Raw genomic sequence first — 11,889 nt, forward strand, 5'->3', positions numbered from 1 at the left:
TACTAAGATTATTTTCTTGTGTATTCTCATAATGGCAGGCATTGTTAAATACATTTCTAAATTCCTATTGGCCATAGTTCACACACATGTCTCTTGTGTCCTCTATGTTTACCTCATTCTTTTGGGCTTAGGCATGTGAGGTTTGGATAGAAACATGTGAAACAGTTTTGCTTTGGGGATCTTGGCCTCAAAAAGGAGGATGAACATGAAGAACATCCTTTTCTTCTATAGCGGTGCATGGAACTGTTGAACTTATCTTGTGAGCATAAAACAAAGGGGGACTCTGGTAAAGAACAGAAAACACCTGGCCGTTTGATGATTTTGTTAGGCCACCAAAGTAAGCAAACTCTAGATTCCATTGCTGTCGTTATTATATGAGCTAATTTGTACCTTTATATTTAAGCTCTTTTGCCTGGGGTTTCTGTTATGTGCAGGTAAAGCAATATTTCTTTATCTAGTGACTTTAAAATTGCATCATTATTAATTTATTTTGTGTGTATGTATGTGTGTGTATGTATATGTATGTGGGAGAATGGGGGCTATAGCACATGTGTGAAGGTCCTAGGGATCCAAGTCACATGTTCATGATTACTGGTAGCCAATCCTTTGCCTGCTGTACCATCTTGCCAGCTCCTATATTAGTGATTTACAAATAAGCATATACCACTTACTGAGTATTTACTAAAATTTTACTCTGTAACTTAGTGGAATTCAGTGTTTCTCATAAAAACATCTGAATTGATGTTATGGGAGGACAGGGAGATTATTAAAATACAGATTTGTTGGTTCCATCACAGACCTATTAAAACAATGTTGGAGTGGGTCAGGAGAGCCTTCATGTACGCATAAGGAAAGCGCTTACATGATTCAAATGTTCCCTGAAGACTGAGTACCACAGTGTTGGGGTTTGGGTCAGGAATAAGAGAAGTCAGGATATAAAATGAATTGCTGAAGTGTGAAACATGAGCTCTCATGTTCTGTCGACATTCAGAAACATGAAGGCAAGTTGGAATGCATGATAGTCTGAGGGTGAAATACAGGCTCCATTGCTGTTTCAAAACCAAGGGTTGCAGTTGTTGGATCTTTAAACAGGGTCAACAGGTGTGGTCTGCTGTTTGGTTATGAGTGATGGGATAGTGAGACGCCTATGATAGCAAGAAGTCTATAGCAGGTTTTAGATCAACCAGTGCCATACAAGTGTGCTACAGTTCTGGGCTATAAGGGACCCAAAGTGCCCTCTTCTTGGGAGATGCTATAAGCTGTGATCAAAATTGTTCCGATACAGAGCATGAAGAAGCAGACCTTTCCCTATAGAGGCTACCCCTCAACTCACCTGTCTCTGATCCTGGCTCTCAGAGCTGACTGAGCTGCATTTCTACTCTATAGGGCATGTTACTGCAGCCTCTAGCTGCACTCTAGCACATATTTCAATGCAAATATGTTTGCTTGCACCATGGACAGTCCAAGGACACATGCACGTGCTGGGCTAGAGTTCTTCATTTCCTGTGTTTTTTAAGGCTTATTTTAAAGGTATTTTCTCTCTAGATGGCTGCCTGGAAGGTTTCTTGTCATGCCTAAGGCTTTTTGTCACCTAGACATAACTATCATGCTTGTTAATAATGTTCACCATTTGTTAGTTTTAGTCACAGGAGTCTCAGATGACAAAGGCCTTGCTTTTTCTCGACATACCCATTGCTATAAGGAAAGTTCTTTTGTTACTTGTTCAATAACCAGAAGAACAAATTTATGAATATTTTAATGTAAAGGAAATTCTTAATAGCACTATTATTCAAACCACCAGGTTACTCCCAAAGGGGATATAATTTGAGGACTTTCACTGTCAAGGTGTGTCTATCCTGGTATTATAAACACACAAACAAATAAACCAGCTAACTCTTAATAATGTGCTACATTAATGGGATCATGTTTTAAATTTGACCTTGGAAGGGAAGAAATAACTGAATATTCCAGACATATCCAAATGGAGCTACTAACCACAGGATAAAGAAATCCTGGGGCCTCTCCAGAGAGGCTTTGCACACATCACTGACTGTAGCTGAATCTGAACAGATTTTCCCCAGACTCAGAATTCTGCTTCCCTGCAAGTTAGTGTGACTTACACCAGCTGTGCTGTGGCTGGCAGAGACTCTGGTATATGGGCCCTTGCTTTGCTGCCTATTCTGTCCCTGTGAAGAGAGCACTAAATTTACTTAGAAACTTCAGATAACCATTTTGGAAACCTGTAAAAGCCAGAGACAAAAACATGAGAACTTAATCCTCTTCTGAACACAATAAAGCCATATTGAGAAGATTTTCTACATTTTAATGAGATCAACTTTAAGGATTAGTTATAGTTTATAGCATCCTGTAAGAAAAGGTAATATAAAATGTAGCCACTGTTCTGATGGCTTACAAAAATAATTCTATGAGCATGTGGAAATGGTGAATTAGAAATATGTACTTGGTATAGTTTCTGCATTTCTTGTCTGTCCATAACCAATTATAGGTTTTCCATTGCTTGTCTATAACCACTCATCTGGTGGACTTGGGAGTTGTGTAAAGAAGCTTCTGTTGTAGAGCTTAAAATAAGTAAAATACCTGAAGTGTTCTAAGGGGTGAGACAGTCAATGAGAATTTTGGGGTAGAGGCCAGACAGACAACCAGGACTGATAGGGTTGGGCAGGATGCAGCCTACCAGGGGACATGACTGGCAAAGTGACAATTCCAAATAGTGGCCCAGCCAAGAAGAGACGAGGGAGACTGGTTGTGGATCTTCCCAGTGAAAAGTCGTGTACACTAAGATGTGAATGTCTCTTATTCAATGAGGTTTCAAGAGTACTGCAAAATTAATACCATATGGTGGAATGGGAACTTTTCTTGGGGAGCTGTTAGAGTGGGTAAAGGTTCTAAGCAAAACCCATGTGTGTATAGAAGCAGGGTGGATGTCTGGATTGCACATACAAATAAAATGTATGCCAGCAGCAACAGTGATTGAGGATGTTTGGAGTTTACATAGAGTTTGTAGTGCCAGAGAGAGAGAAAGAGAGAGAGAGAGAGAGAGAGAGAGAGAGAGAGAGAGAGAGAGAGAGAGAGAGATGGGGGCGGGGGGGGATTGAAACATCTATAAACCAGGAAGTGCCAAGAAGTCTGTGGAAAGCTTGCAACAGATCTGCCCTCAGCACTCACAGGAACCAAGTCTGCTGACTCTGTCTCTGGCCTTCTAGCTTACAAGGTTGTGAGATACACATTTTTGTTCAGCATTACCAGAGTGCTGGTGACCATGGCAGTCCTGGTATGTTAATATCGGTGGTAAGCTGTTCTTAGCACAGTAGACATTAAGGAGTTGAATTAGTGTCATCTGATTTCTATAGAGTCTTTAGAACTAGCATATCACTGTAGTTTAATTTTATTAGAACTTCACAGTAACATTTGTCACATAAACTTTTTCTGAGACTTGGAAGTTAATAGTGTCTCAGCTGAGAAATATCTTGCTATGCTTCTTCATCTTTCCTCCCTTGCTGCAGCATTGTCCCTTTGCACCACTCTCAGAGAAGTGAGTGTGTGTGTGTGTGTGTGTGTATGTGTGTGTGTGTATGTGTGTGTGTGTGTGTGTGAGTGCGCGCATGCATGTGCACCCCATTGCACACTTTTGAGTGTGGACTTTGCTTTCAACATTATGCAGCTTCCTCCTGGTCACCTTTTACAGCTTGGTTCACAGCTCTTACTGTTAAAGCCTCATTAAGTCTCTCTAGGGAACTGAGATTGACTTTGGTCTGTGCTGCAGTAGGGTCTTGGTGTTTCTCAGACTTGCCAAAAACCGAGACCCTCCTGAGGTAGAGATAACTGGGTTTCTTCTGAGCAGCCTTGCTCTGATGGGTTTCAGGGTCCTTGTGAATATCACATAATGCCTGTGGCCATGCCCACTCATCACCAGCAACTTGCCCATCATAGGCAGAGGTGAATATGAGCAGATTACAGAGAACCAAAGACTGCCTGTACTTAATGACAGGTCAGTCTGCCATACCACATCCAAAGCTTAGCCCTTCATTCTCATGTATCATGATGTGAGTGATCTGTCTTCTTCACATGTTAACAAGCACAGAGAATTACATCGTTAAAGAATGCCTATCACCATGGGGGATGAAGCAGAGACTAGGGCAATGGCCAACTAATAGCCAGCCCAACTTAAGTCCCATCCCATGTGCAAGCACTAATCACTAACACTATTAATGATATTCTTGTGTGGACAGGAACATGTTGTCCTCTGAGAGACTCTACCTAGCAGCTGACTCAGACAGATGCAAATACCCACAGCCAAACAGTGGATGGATCTTGGAGGATTCTTACTGACGAATAGGAGGAAGGATCGTGGGATCTGGAGGGGATAGAAAACCCGCAGGAAGATCAACAGAGTCAACTAAACTCACCCTTGGGCCTCTCAGAATCTGAACCACCAACCAAAGAATATACACAGGCTGGACCTATGCCTCCCTAAATATATGTAGGAGATGTGCAGCTTTGCATTCATGAGGGTTCCAAACAACTGAAATGTGGGACAAGGGGGGAGCTATCCTAACGCTGTTATCTGTATATGGGATATATTCTACTAGATGGGCTGTCCTGTGTGGCCTCAGTGGGAGAGGAAGCGCCTAGGCTCAAAGAGACTTGAAGTGCCAGGGTGGAGGGGATTCTCAGGGGCCTCCCACCTACTCAGAGAAGGGTAGGTGTAAGGATTGTTGGGAGGAGGTGACTAAGAGGGGGCAGTGAGTGGGACTTAAAGTGAATAAGTAAAACAAATGCCTGCCACTGTCCTAAGAAGACCTGGTAATGACTGTCTTCAGACCTTGGATACCACATTCTCACAAGCAGACATTATTCTCACTCCACAATGACCTCATCTTAGCAATATTTGCAATGACCCTACTTTCAAATGAGGTCACATTCTGATATAATGGCTATTAAGAATTCTCCTTGTGAGAATGTGGCAAACAGAATCTGAAGACAGTCATTAGCAGGTCTTCTTAGGACAGTGACAGGCATTCTTTTATGATTTTATATCTTCTATTGTCTTATCTGATGCATTGAACATTTTATCTACTTCAATTGTAAATACTAATTAGCATCCAGACCCTGTCTTCCCAAAATGTACCCAAAGAGAGTTGTTGACATATATCGTGACTATAAGTCAGGAACTGCTGCTCAGTATCACCTTTGTTTCTCTGACTTCCTTTTGATTTAGGAAACTTAGAATTTTCACCTTGGTAGGACAGACTGGAGACTCCATATATCAACATGCATTTATATTTCTAACCTTCTTACTCCAACCATCTTCACCTCTGTATTCCTGTCTGACAAATTTTGTCCTTGCCCAGGTGTCTACCTGCCCATATCCTAGTCTGCTCAAATGCTAACCTGTAAGCAAAAATTGTCTTGGCAGGCTTACCAGAAATCTGTGCCTCTTCCTTCTCTGGAATCAAAGGTATGTGAAGTGGGAATCTTTGTCTAATTTGCTCACTCTGTAAATGCCTAGCCCAGAGTTTGCATAAACTAAGTAAGCAATAACCAGCCTCTGAAGGATTAGAAGGGACCTCAGAAAGCATTTGATTCCAAGGTGAGAAAAAAAATTCTCCTCTTGTGGGATAGCCAATTAAAGAAAAATAAGAGATTCATAAGCACAATTTATTTTCCATTCAAAATTAAATCATGTAAGAGGATAATTAGATATTCAAAAATTTCAACCACCTAGCTTATTACATAGAAAGGTGTAGATGAAAATCACGGGTGGAATTAATTGAGAAGTATCAAGAACTCATCTTTGATCACTTGAAACTCTACTCTCTTACACATAAGGTAGAAACTGAGTAGTAAGGCAATGGGAGCTTTCTCAATCACAGCCAGTTTAGCTGCTGTGGACTCAAAAGAGTTCCTTATGAAAGCCTGAGACTCCACTAGTGTGACCAGCAGGAGGAAGGCAACGAGAAGGAAAACTTTGATGCTCTTCAGTTCACTAAGTATAAATGAGCATATGCACAGGGTCATAAGGTCAGAATGTCTGATAACTGTGGATTAGCAATCCAATGTACACATTAAAATTATCTGCTGCCTTTAATAGGATGACACCTTCACCATTGTCCTATAAATACTTGCAAACATTCTGCTGCCCCACACATGTATTATTAATATGACTGACCATTTAATGTGTATAGATAATATGTGGGTTCTACTATAATTGACAGGCCAAGAAAGACTCCATAAATAGTCAGTTGGCCACCCTTTTCAGTATGCCTTTCTCTATGTTGAACTTTTTCGTAGGCTAGGTATGATCTCTTTTGTAACTCAAGTTTTGCTTTGGGGGGCTTATTAGTACATTTTTTGAATACCACCCTTAAACATATTGGTAAGTGTCTACAAGGATGCATCCCTGAAGCTGTGTAATGCATACTAAGGTAGTTTAATGAGTGGACAGTGATCTTCATTTGTCAAAGTACTTCATTTACATCTAGTACATCTGTTACCAATTGGTGATTTAGAGGATACAGTTATTTAAAGAAAGCAAAGTTAAGTTTGTTTTATTAAATGTCAATTCAAAATTCTGCAGTGATAGTTGCAAAATGTCTGAATGTCATTTTGTTTTTCTGCTAGTCAGCATCTCATAAGCACTTCTGTTAGTATAGCTCATCCAATTCACCCTGCCCCGGCCTTCCTCGTCATTATATCTGTCAGCTACAGTTCATCAAAAATTGATAGTCTATGCACCATGATAGACTATTACAGGGTTAGTAAAAAGCATAAGGTTCCGGAGCCCCTGTGTTTGAGACTACAGTGTGAAAGAATAGAAGTAAAGAGCACGGTAGATTTAACCATCTCTTAATAAAATAGGCACCTGAATTAGGCATTGAGAGGTGGGATTATGAAATTGAACTGGGGTAGAAAAGAATGCTGGGAATAGGCAATCTTTGTCTTAACTTTGCTGAAATGCAATTGGATGAAATAACTAAGCACATAAAGGTGGTGACCTGGAACCCACACATGCAAGAACACAACCAAATTCCCAAAGGTTGTCTTCTGGCCTCTGCATGTACATAGTGAGACACATGCTCACATACATATACATATAAAGTACATGCATAAATAAATGTAAATATCCTTTCATTGTGCTGAAACCCACAATAATGTTTTAAAATCTAAGGTTGTTATCCTTCTCTAGGAGTTTATTCTTGAATCTCCTGCAATGTAGGTCACTCTGCCTTCCAACTGGAATTATCTCACTAGGTCAGAGCAATGATTTTTATTTGCCACATGCAGACAGGTGGAAACCACTCTTCTTTCTTCTAGGATGCTACAGTTAGCTAATATGCCCTTTAATTCTGGGAAGACTACATTCATTGTTCCTAGTTTATTTATCTAAGTAGCACACTTTAAAACACCAAGAAAAATAATTTCTCCTGTTTGAATCCCCACCCTCCCAAATCATAAAGCCATACTCATGTATGCAAAGTGAAAAGAATTGAAACACAGAAGTGCTGAAATGGATTGAATCCATGTGGATGAGAACAGGGGAATGCTTAACTGTAAATATTGCAACAAAAAGCAGAATTTAAAATTTTGTAATTTTTGCCATTAAAGATGACTTTAAAAAAATCAGTCTACCATTTATGACGCTTCTTCTCCTTGAGTCATTTCATTTATTTGGCACATCTCTCTTGTGGTTAGAATTCATATTATAGAATCTGAATTATTTTAAAGCTGCAGTATATACCAAGAACTTCTTAGTTTGCAAATGAAAAGAAAGAACTACGTTTCTCAAGTCCAGAGTTAAGAGCAATAGTGCAAGGAAGGGCCAAAACAGAACTGCCTAGAAGCTCTTAATGGGAGTCCAGATAACAGCCTTTCATGCTGAGGAGAACACAACTCCAACCCAGACGCAGTGCTTCTGAAACTCCACCCCCAAAACATACAATTCTGGGGTATTTTGAACAATGTACATCTACCAATGGTTGTGTCCTAAGAACCAGAGCTGTTCAATTTCTGTGGACCACTCCAGTGGGCATTGTAAGTAGGAATGTAGTGGAATTTGATTTTTTAAAAAAGTCAATCTTTTTCTGATAATTAAAATATCTCAAGTTTCCTGGGTTTTGTTTTTGTTTTGTTTTTATATCACAGTGTCAATCGATCTGCTTGGCTTTATTTGACAGTTACAGTTATTTAATCTGTTGTGTTACGTGTCACTTCTGGCCCCAGTTGTATTATTTCCCCCACAGATCTACAGGAGTTTATGAAATCGTTTAAAGAGAAGGTAGCACAATGTGTTTAGAAACAGTGAGCTTTGTCTGTCTAAGGTTGTTCAGACTTTTCTGAAAGCAGAGACCTACTTACATGCTTTCATTCAGCCATTCTATTCTCTACAGAGTCATCAAATGCAGTAAAGAGACTTAGCTTAAAGACTTACTTGTCAACATATTCAACTAGTTCTGTGGAGTTCTTAGTTGACATTTTGCCTGGAGATAATCTTACCTAAAACAGAAGCGACAGATTCAAAATATACCTGTGATGCTATGGTGGGCTATTCTTCAAACATCTTGTCTTTAAATAAGTGTTTTGATTTTAAATAAACTATATACCACAGTTTACCTATGCCATGTTTGCATAGATACTAACTGAAACTGAAATTAGGTTCTGGGGCACTCCTAACGAGCTTTGCTTCATAGGTCTGCTAGCACATCAGGAAAGGTTTTACAAGTTCAAGCCATGTATCCTTCCCAGATGAAAACTGCTCAATGAAAGCCCCCATGATTACTGACTAGGCTTTGAAAGAAGTCCAATGATAATAAGTTGTGCCTGACATAGTAATTTCCTGGGGGAACCAGCTAATTTTCAAAACAGCCCCACACGTAAAAGTCAATCTAAGTAATTTTATATTCTAAAAACATAGATGTCAGGTTATTATAGATGTGAAATAAAAGTATAGAACAGCTACATGTATAATTTAGTAGCATGAACCAAGTTGGCTATAGAACACTTAGCTGAAAATCTCTAATTCACTATTTTGCTACTCTTAGAAGATCCTATTTCCTTCCAAAGGTTGATAATTTGCTAACATTTTTTTCCTATGAGGAAAAAAGATAACAAATATATTCACTATTTCCATATATGGAAAATGACTAAAGGCCTAATACATTTTTTAAAGTTTAAAGCACAACAAGTTTTAGTTTAATTTCAATAGCCAATCACTGAATTGGATTCAGTGGAGGGAATGTAAGTGATATTCTTCTTCAGTTAACAAATTAAGCAAGATTATTGGATTCTTTACTTGGGTTATATCACCGCATAATAAAACAGAATAAAATATAATTATTCAGGGTTTAAGTAAATATTCAGAAATTAGTTCTTTAGTCTGTTTAATGTAATTAACCATTTCCTGGGTTAGAGCCAAGACAATTAATTATACATCCCCCTCCTCTAAAAAAAAAATCAAAACTGAAAACAAGGCAACTCTATTATCATGAAAATTTGTAGTGGCCATGCTGGTTTGATCCAGCACAGTTGGCAAGAGGCTATCACAACAGGCTCAGGATGGGGCCAGTGGACTTCTAAGAGAGTGCAGTGCCCCTGAACATACTGTGAATTAGGGTCTGCCAGAAGTTAGATGTGCCCTAGCTCAGACTTCCCCTACAGCACTGTTTTTCAACCTGTGAGTGAATCTTTGGGAGTCACGTAGCAGATATCTTGTATATCAAATATTTACATTACAATTCATAACAGTATCAAAATTATAGTTATGAAATTTCAGTGAAATAATTTTATGGTTGGAGGTCACCAGGACATAAGAAACTATACTGAAGGTTTGCAGCACTAGGAAGATTGAGAACCACGGCCCTAGAGATTAGTCTGGTGCCTAGGCACACGGTTGTGTTCTGGATACCATCCAGAGGACTTGACCAGATTTGTACCCTAGCACATCTTCTCACTATTGCTTCCTACTGTATGCTTTGGGTCTTGAACTTAGCATTGACTTCACACCAGACATTTTCTCATTGCTCCAATGAACACCAATGGTAGCAGGAGTCTGGTCTTAGTATTTCCTCATCAACAGATTGGTCTTTAACTTATGCATTTAATAACCAATGATGCTGGGTAAATATTTGTGGAATTAGTGTATCCAAGGGAAATAAATTACTAGGTTATTCTCATCAAGTCTACTTTGGAAGTATAATGTATATCTATATATCTATATCTATCTACATCTATGTCTATATCTATGTGTGTGTGTGGTTTTTCAATGTATTCTTAGATGCTAAGATTTGGTTATATTTAAAAATTATTCCACAAATAACTTTCTTATTTATGGGATTTTTTATATGACCCAATTTTGATCTGTTCACAGTGTATTTAAAATATTGTAATTTGTATCCTGTGGAATCCTTTCATAGATAGTGATTTAGTTGTTTTAATAGCTCTATGAGATCCGTATCATTGTTTCATCATATGTGACAAAAGTTCCTTTGACTAATTTAAGATGACTCTTTTTATAGGTGAAGAGCTTGAGGACTGGGAAAGCAATGGATCCTGTGATTGTTGTACACTGAGCCTATTTGCTTGCGAAGTCTTAAGAAGCTCATCGGAATGCACAACAAAAGCAAAGCCTAACTAACCTATTTTCTTCAAGGAAATTGAAGTTAAGCAATCATCCAGTCTAACTCAGAGACTTAACACCAGAGCTTGATATCATGCTTGCTTTCTGGTACCTTTTTCATAAGAAGAGACTGTATATTCTGCTCAGGTGTTATTAGACCTACCCAAGTCCAAAGCACAACTTGCTTTGCACGGTCTTTATCATCAATGCAAAGTGCCAGAGGCACTGACAAAGGAAACATTGCATATAACTATTCATTTTCTTAAAGAATCTTCATCGTAATAAATCATCACCAAATTCAAAACCTTATCCCCATATTAAAAATCACTCCAGTTAAGATATTTAGAAACTGAAAGGAATTTGTTTATGGTAACCTCCCTGGGCTCTGTCACTTTCTCAAGGCAGAACAGCAGGAACTGCAGAACAGACAGTCATTCTTCTGGGACCCCTTCAAGCTCTGAACAACCCCCAGCCTTAGCCTTGAGCAACTGAACAGAGTATTCCATTCTTAATATGAAGATCTGAAAGTACTTGCTTTCTTTTCTCCGTCACTAGCTGAGCCAGGAAGGGGGCCATCAGGTAGATCAGGGTGTTCTGCAGGCAGAGAGGCACGTTTGTTTACATCTGTATCTAGGCAACCAGAATGCAGAATCAGAAAAGGAACTATGGCAAGTGAATTTTTGCATTTGTGGCATTTTAAGATTTAAAGCTAGTTTCTAAACAGGTGTCAAAAGTTAAACAGAGGCTTACAACTTGTTGACATTTGCCTCTCCCCTCCCACACCCCAGTTCCCTCACCTGCCAGAATCAGAACATTTCTAGCTGTTGAGCAGAACATATTTCCACAGCTACTTCCAAAACCTTTTAGCTTTGTTAAGGTCAAATAGACCTAAAATATTGGGAGATACATCCAATTGTGTCCAAGATTAGAGCTGAGGGCCAATGAAGTTTTTTGTTTGTTTGCTTGTTTGTTTGTTTTGTTTTGTTTTTTTGTTTTTTTTTGTTTTTTAACTTTGTTTATATATAGTAAAAAATGTCAGGAATTTCAAGACTGAGTTGTCCATGGGTAGATACCTGAACTCATAAAGCTGGTCCTCAGCTTTATTATTATTACTTTTCGTTGATTTGCTTTTTATTTTTGAAAGGGAACAGAGGTTTGTTTTCCTTCTTAAAAAGTCAAAATACTAAGGATTCCTGACTACTTCCAAAATAAAACCTTCATGCTTCTGAAACATCTTTCTTTTTTTTTTACTTTTT

The 11,889-nt window shown here is 38.8% G+C and overlaps 1 protein-coding gene across 4 annotated transcripts in view; it reads right to left on the reverse strand.

The window, feature by feature from the left end:
• Fam81b (family with sequence similarity 81, member B) overlaps positions 1-11,250 on the reverse strand; it is a 120,142-nt gene extending 108,892 nt beyond the window's left edge. For 2 of the 4 annotated variants that reach the window (XM_039103386.2, XM_039103385.2), the window contains exons 1-2: positions 11,165-11,250; positions 8,450-8,514 (exon numbers count right to left, since the gene is read on the reverse strand). In XM_039103386.2, the coding sequence (XP_038959314.1) occupies positions 8,450-8,514; positions 11,165-11,209 (110 nt within the window). In that variant the 5' untranslated portion in view covers positions 11,210-11,250. The remainder of the gene's footprint in view (positions 1-8,449; positions 8,515-11,164) is intronic. The other 2 variants (XM_039103388.2, XM_039103387.2) reach the window with 2 other exon arrangements.
• Between the last annotated feature and the right edge of the window lie 639 nt (positions 11,251-11,889).

This window comes from Rattus norvegicus, chromosome 2 (genome assembly GCF_036323735.1).
Source record: "Rattus norvegicus strain BN/NHsdMcwi chromosome 2, GRCr8, whole genome shotgun sequence".
NCBI classification, from domain to species: Eukaryota; Metazoa; Chordata; class Mammalia; order Rodentia; family Muridae; genus Rattus; species Rattus norvegicus.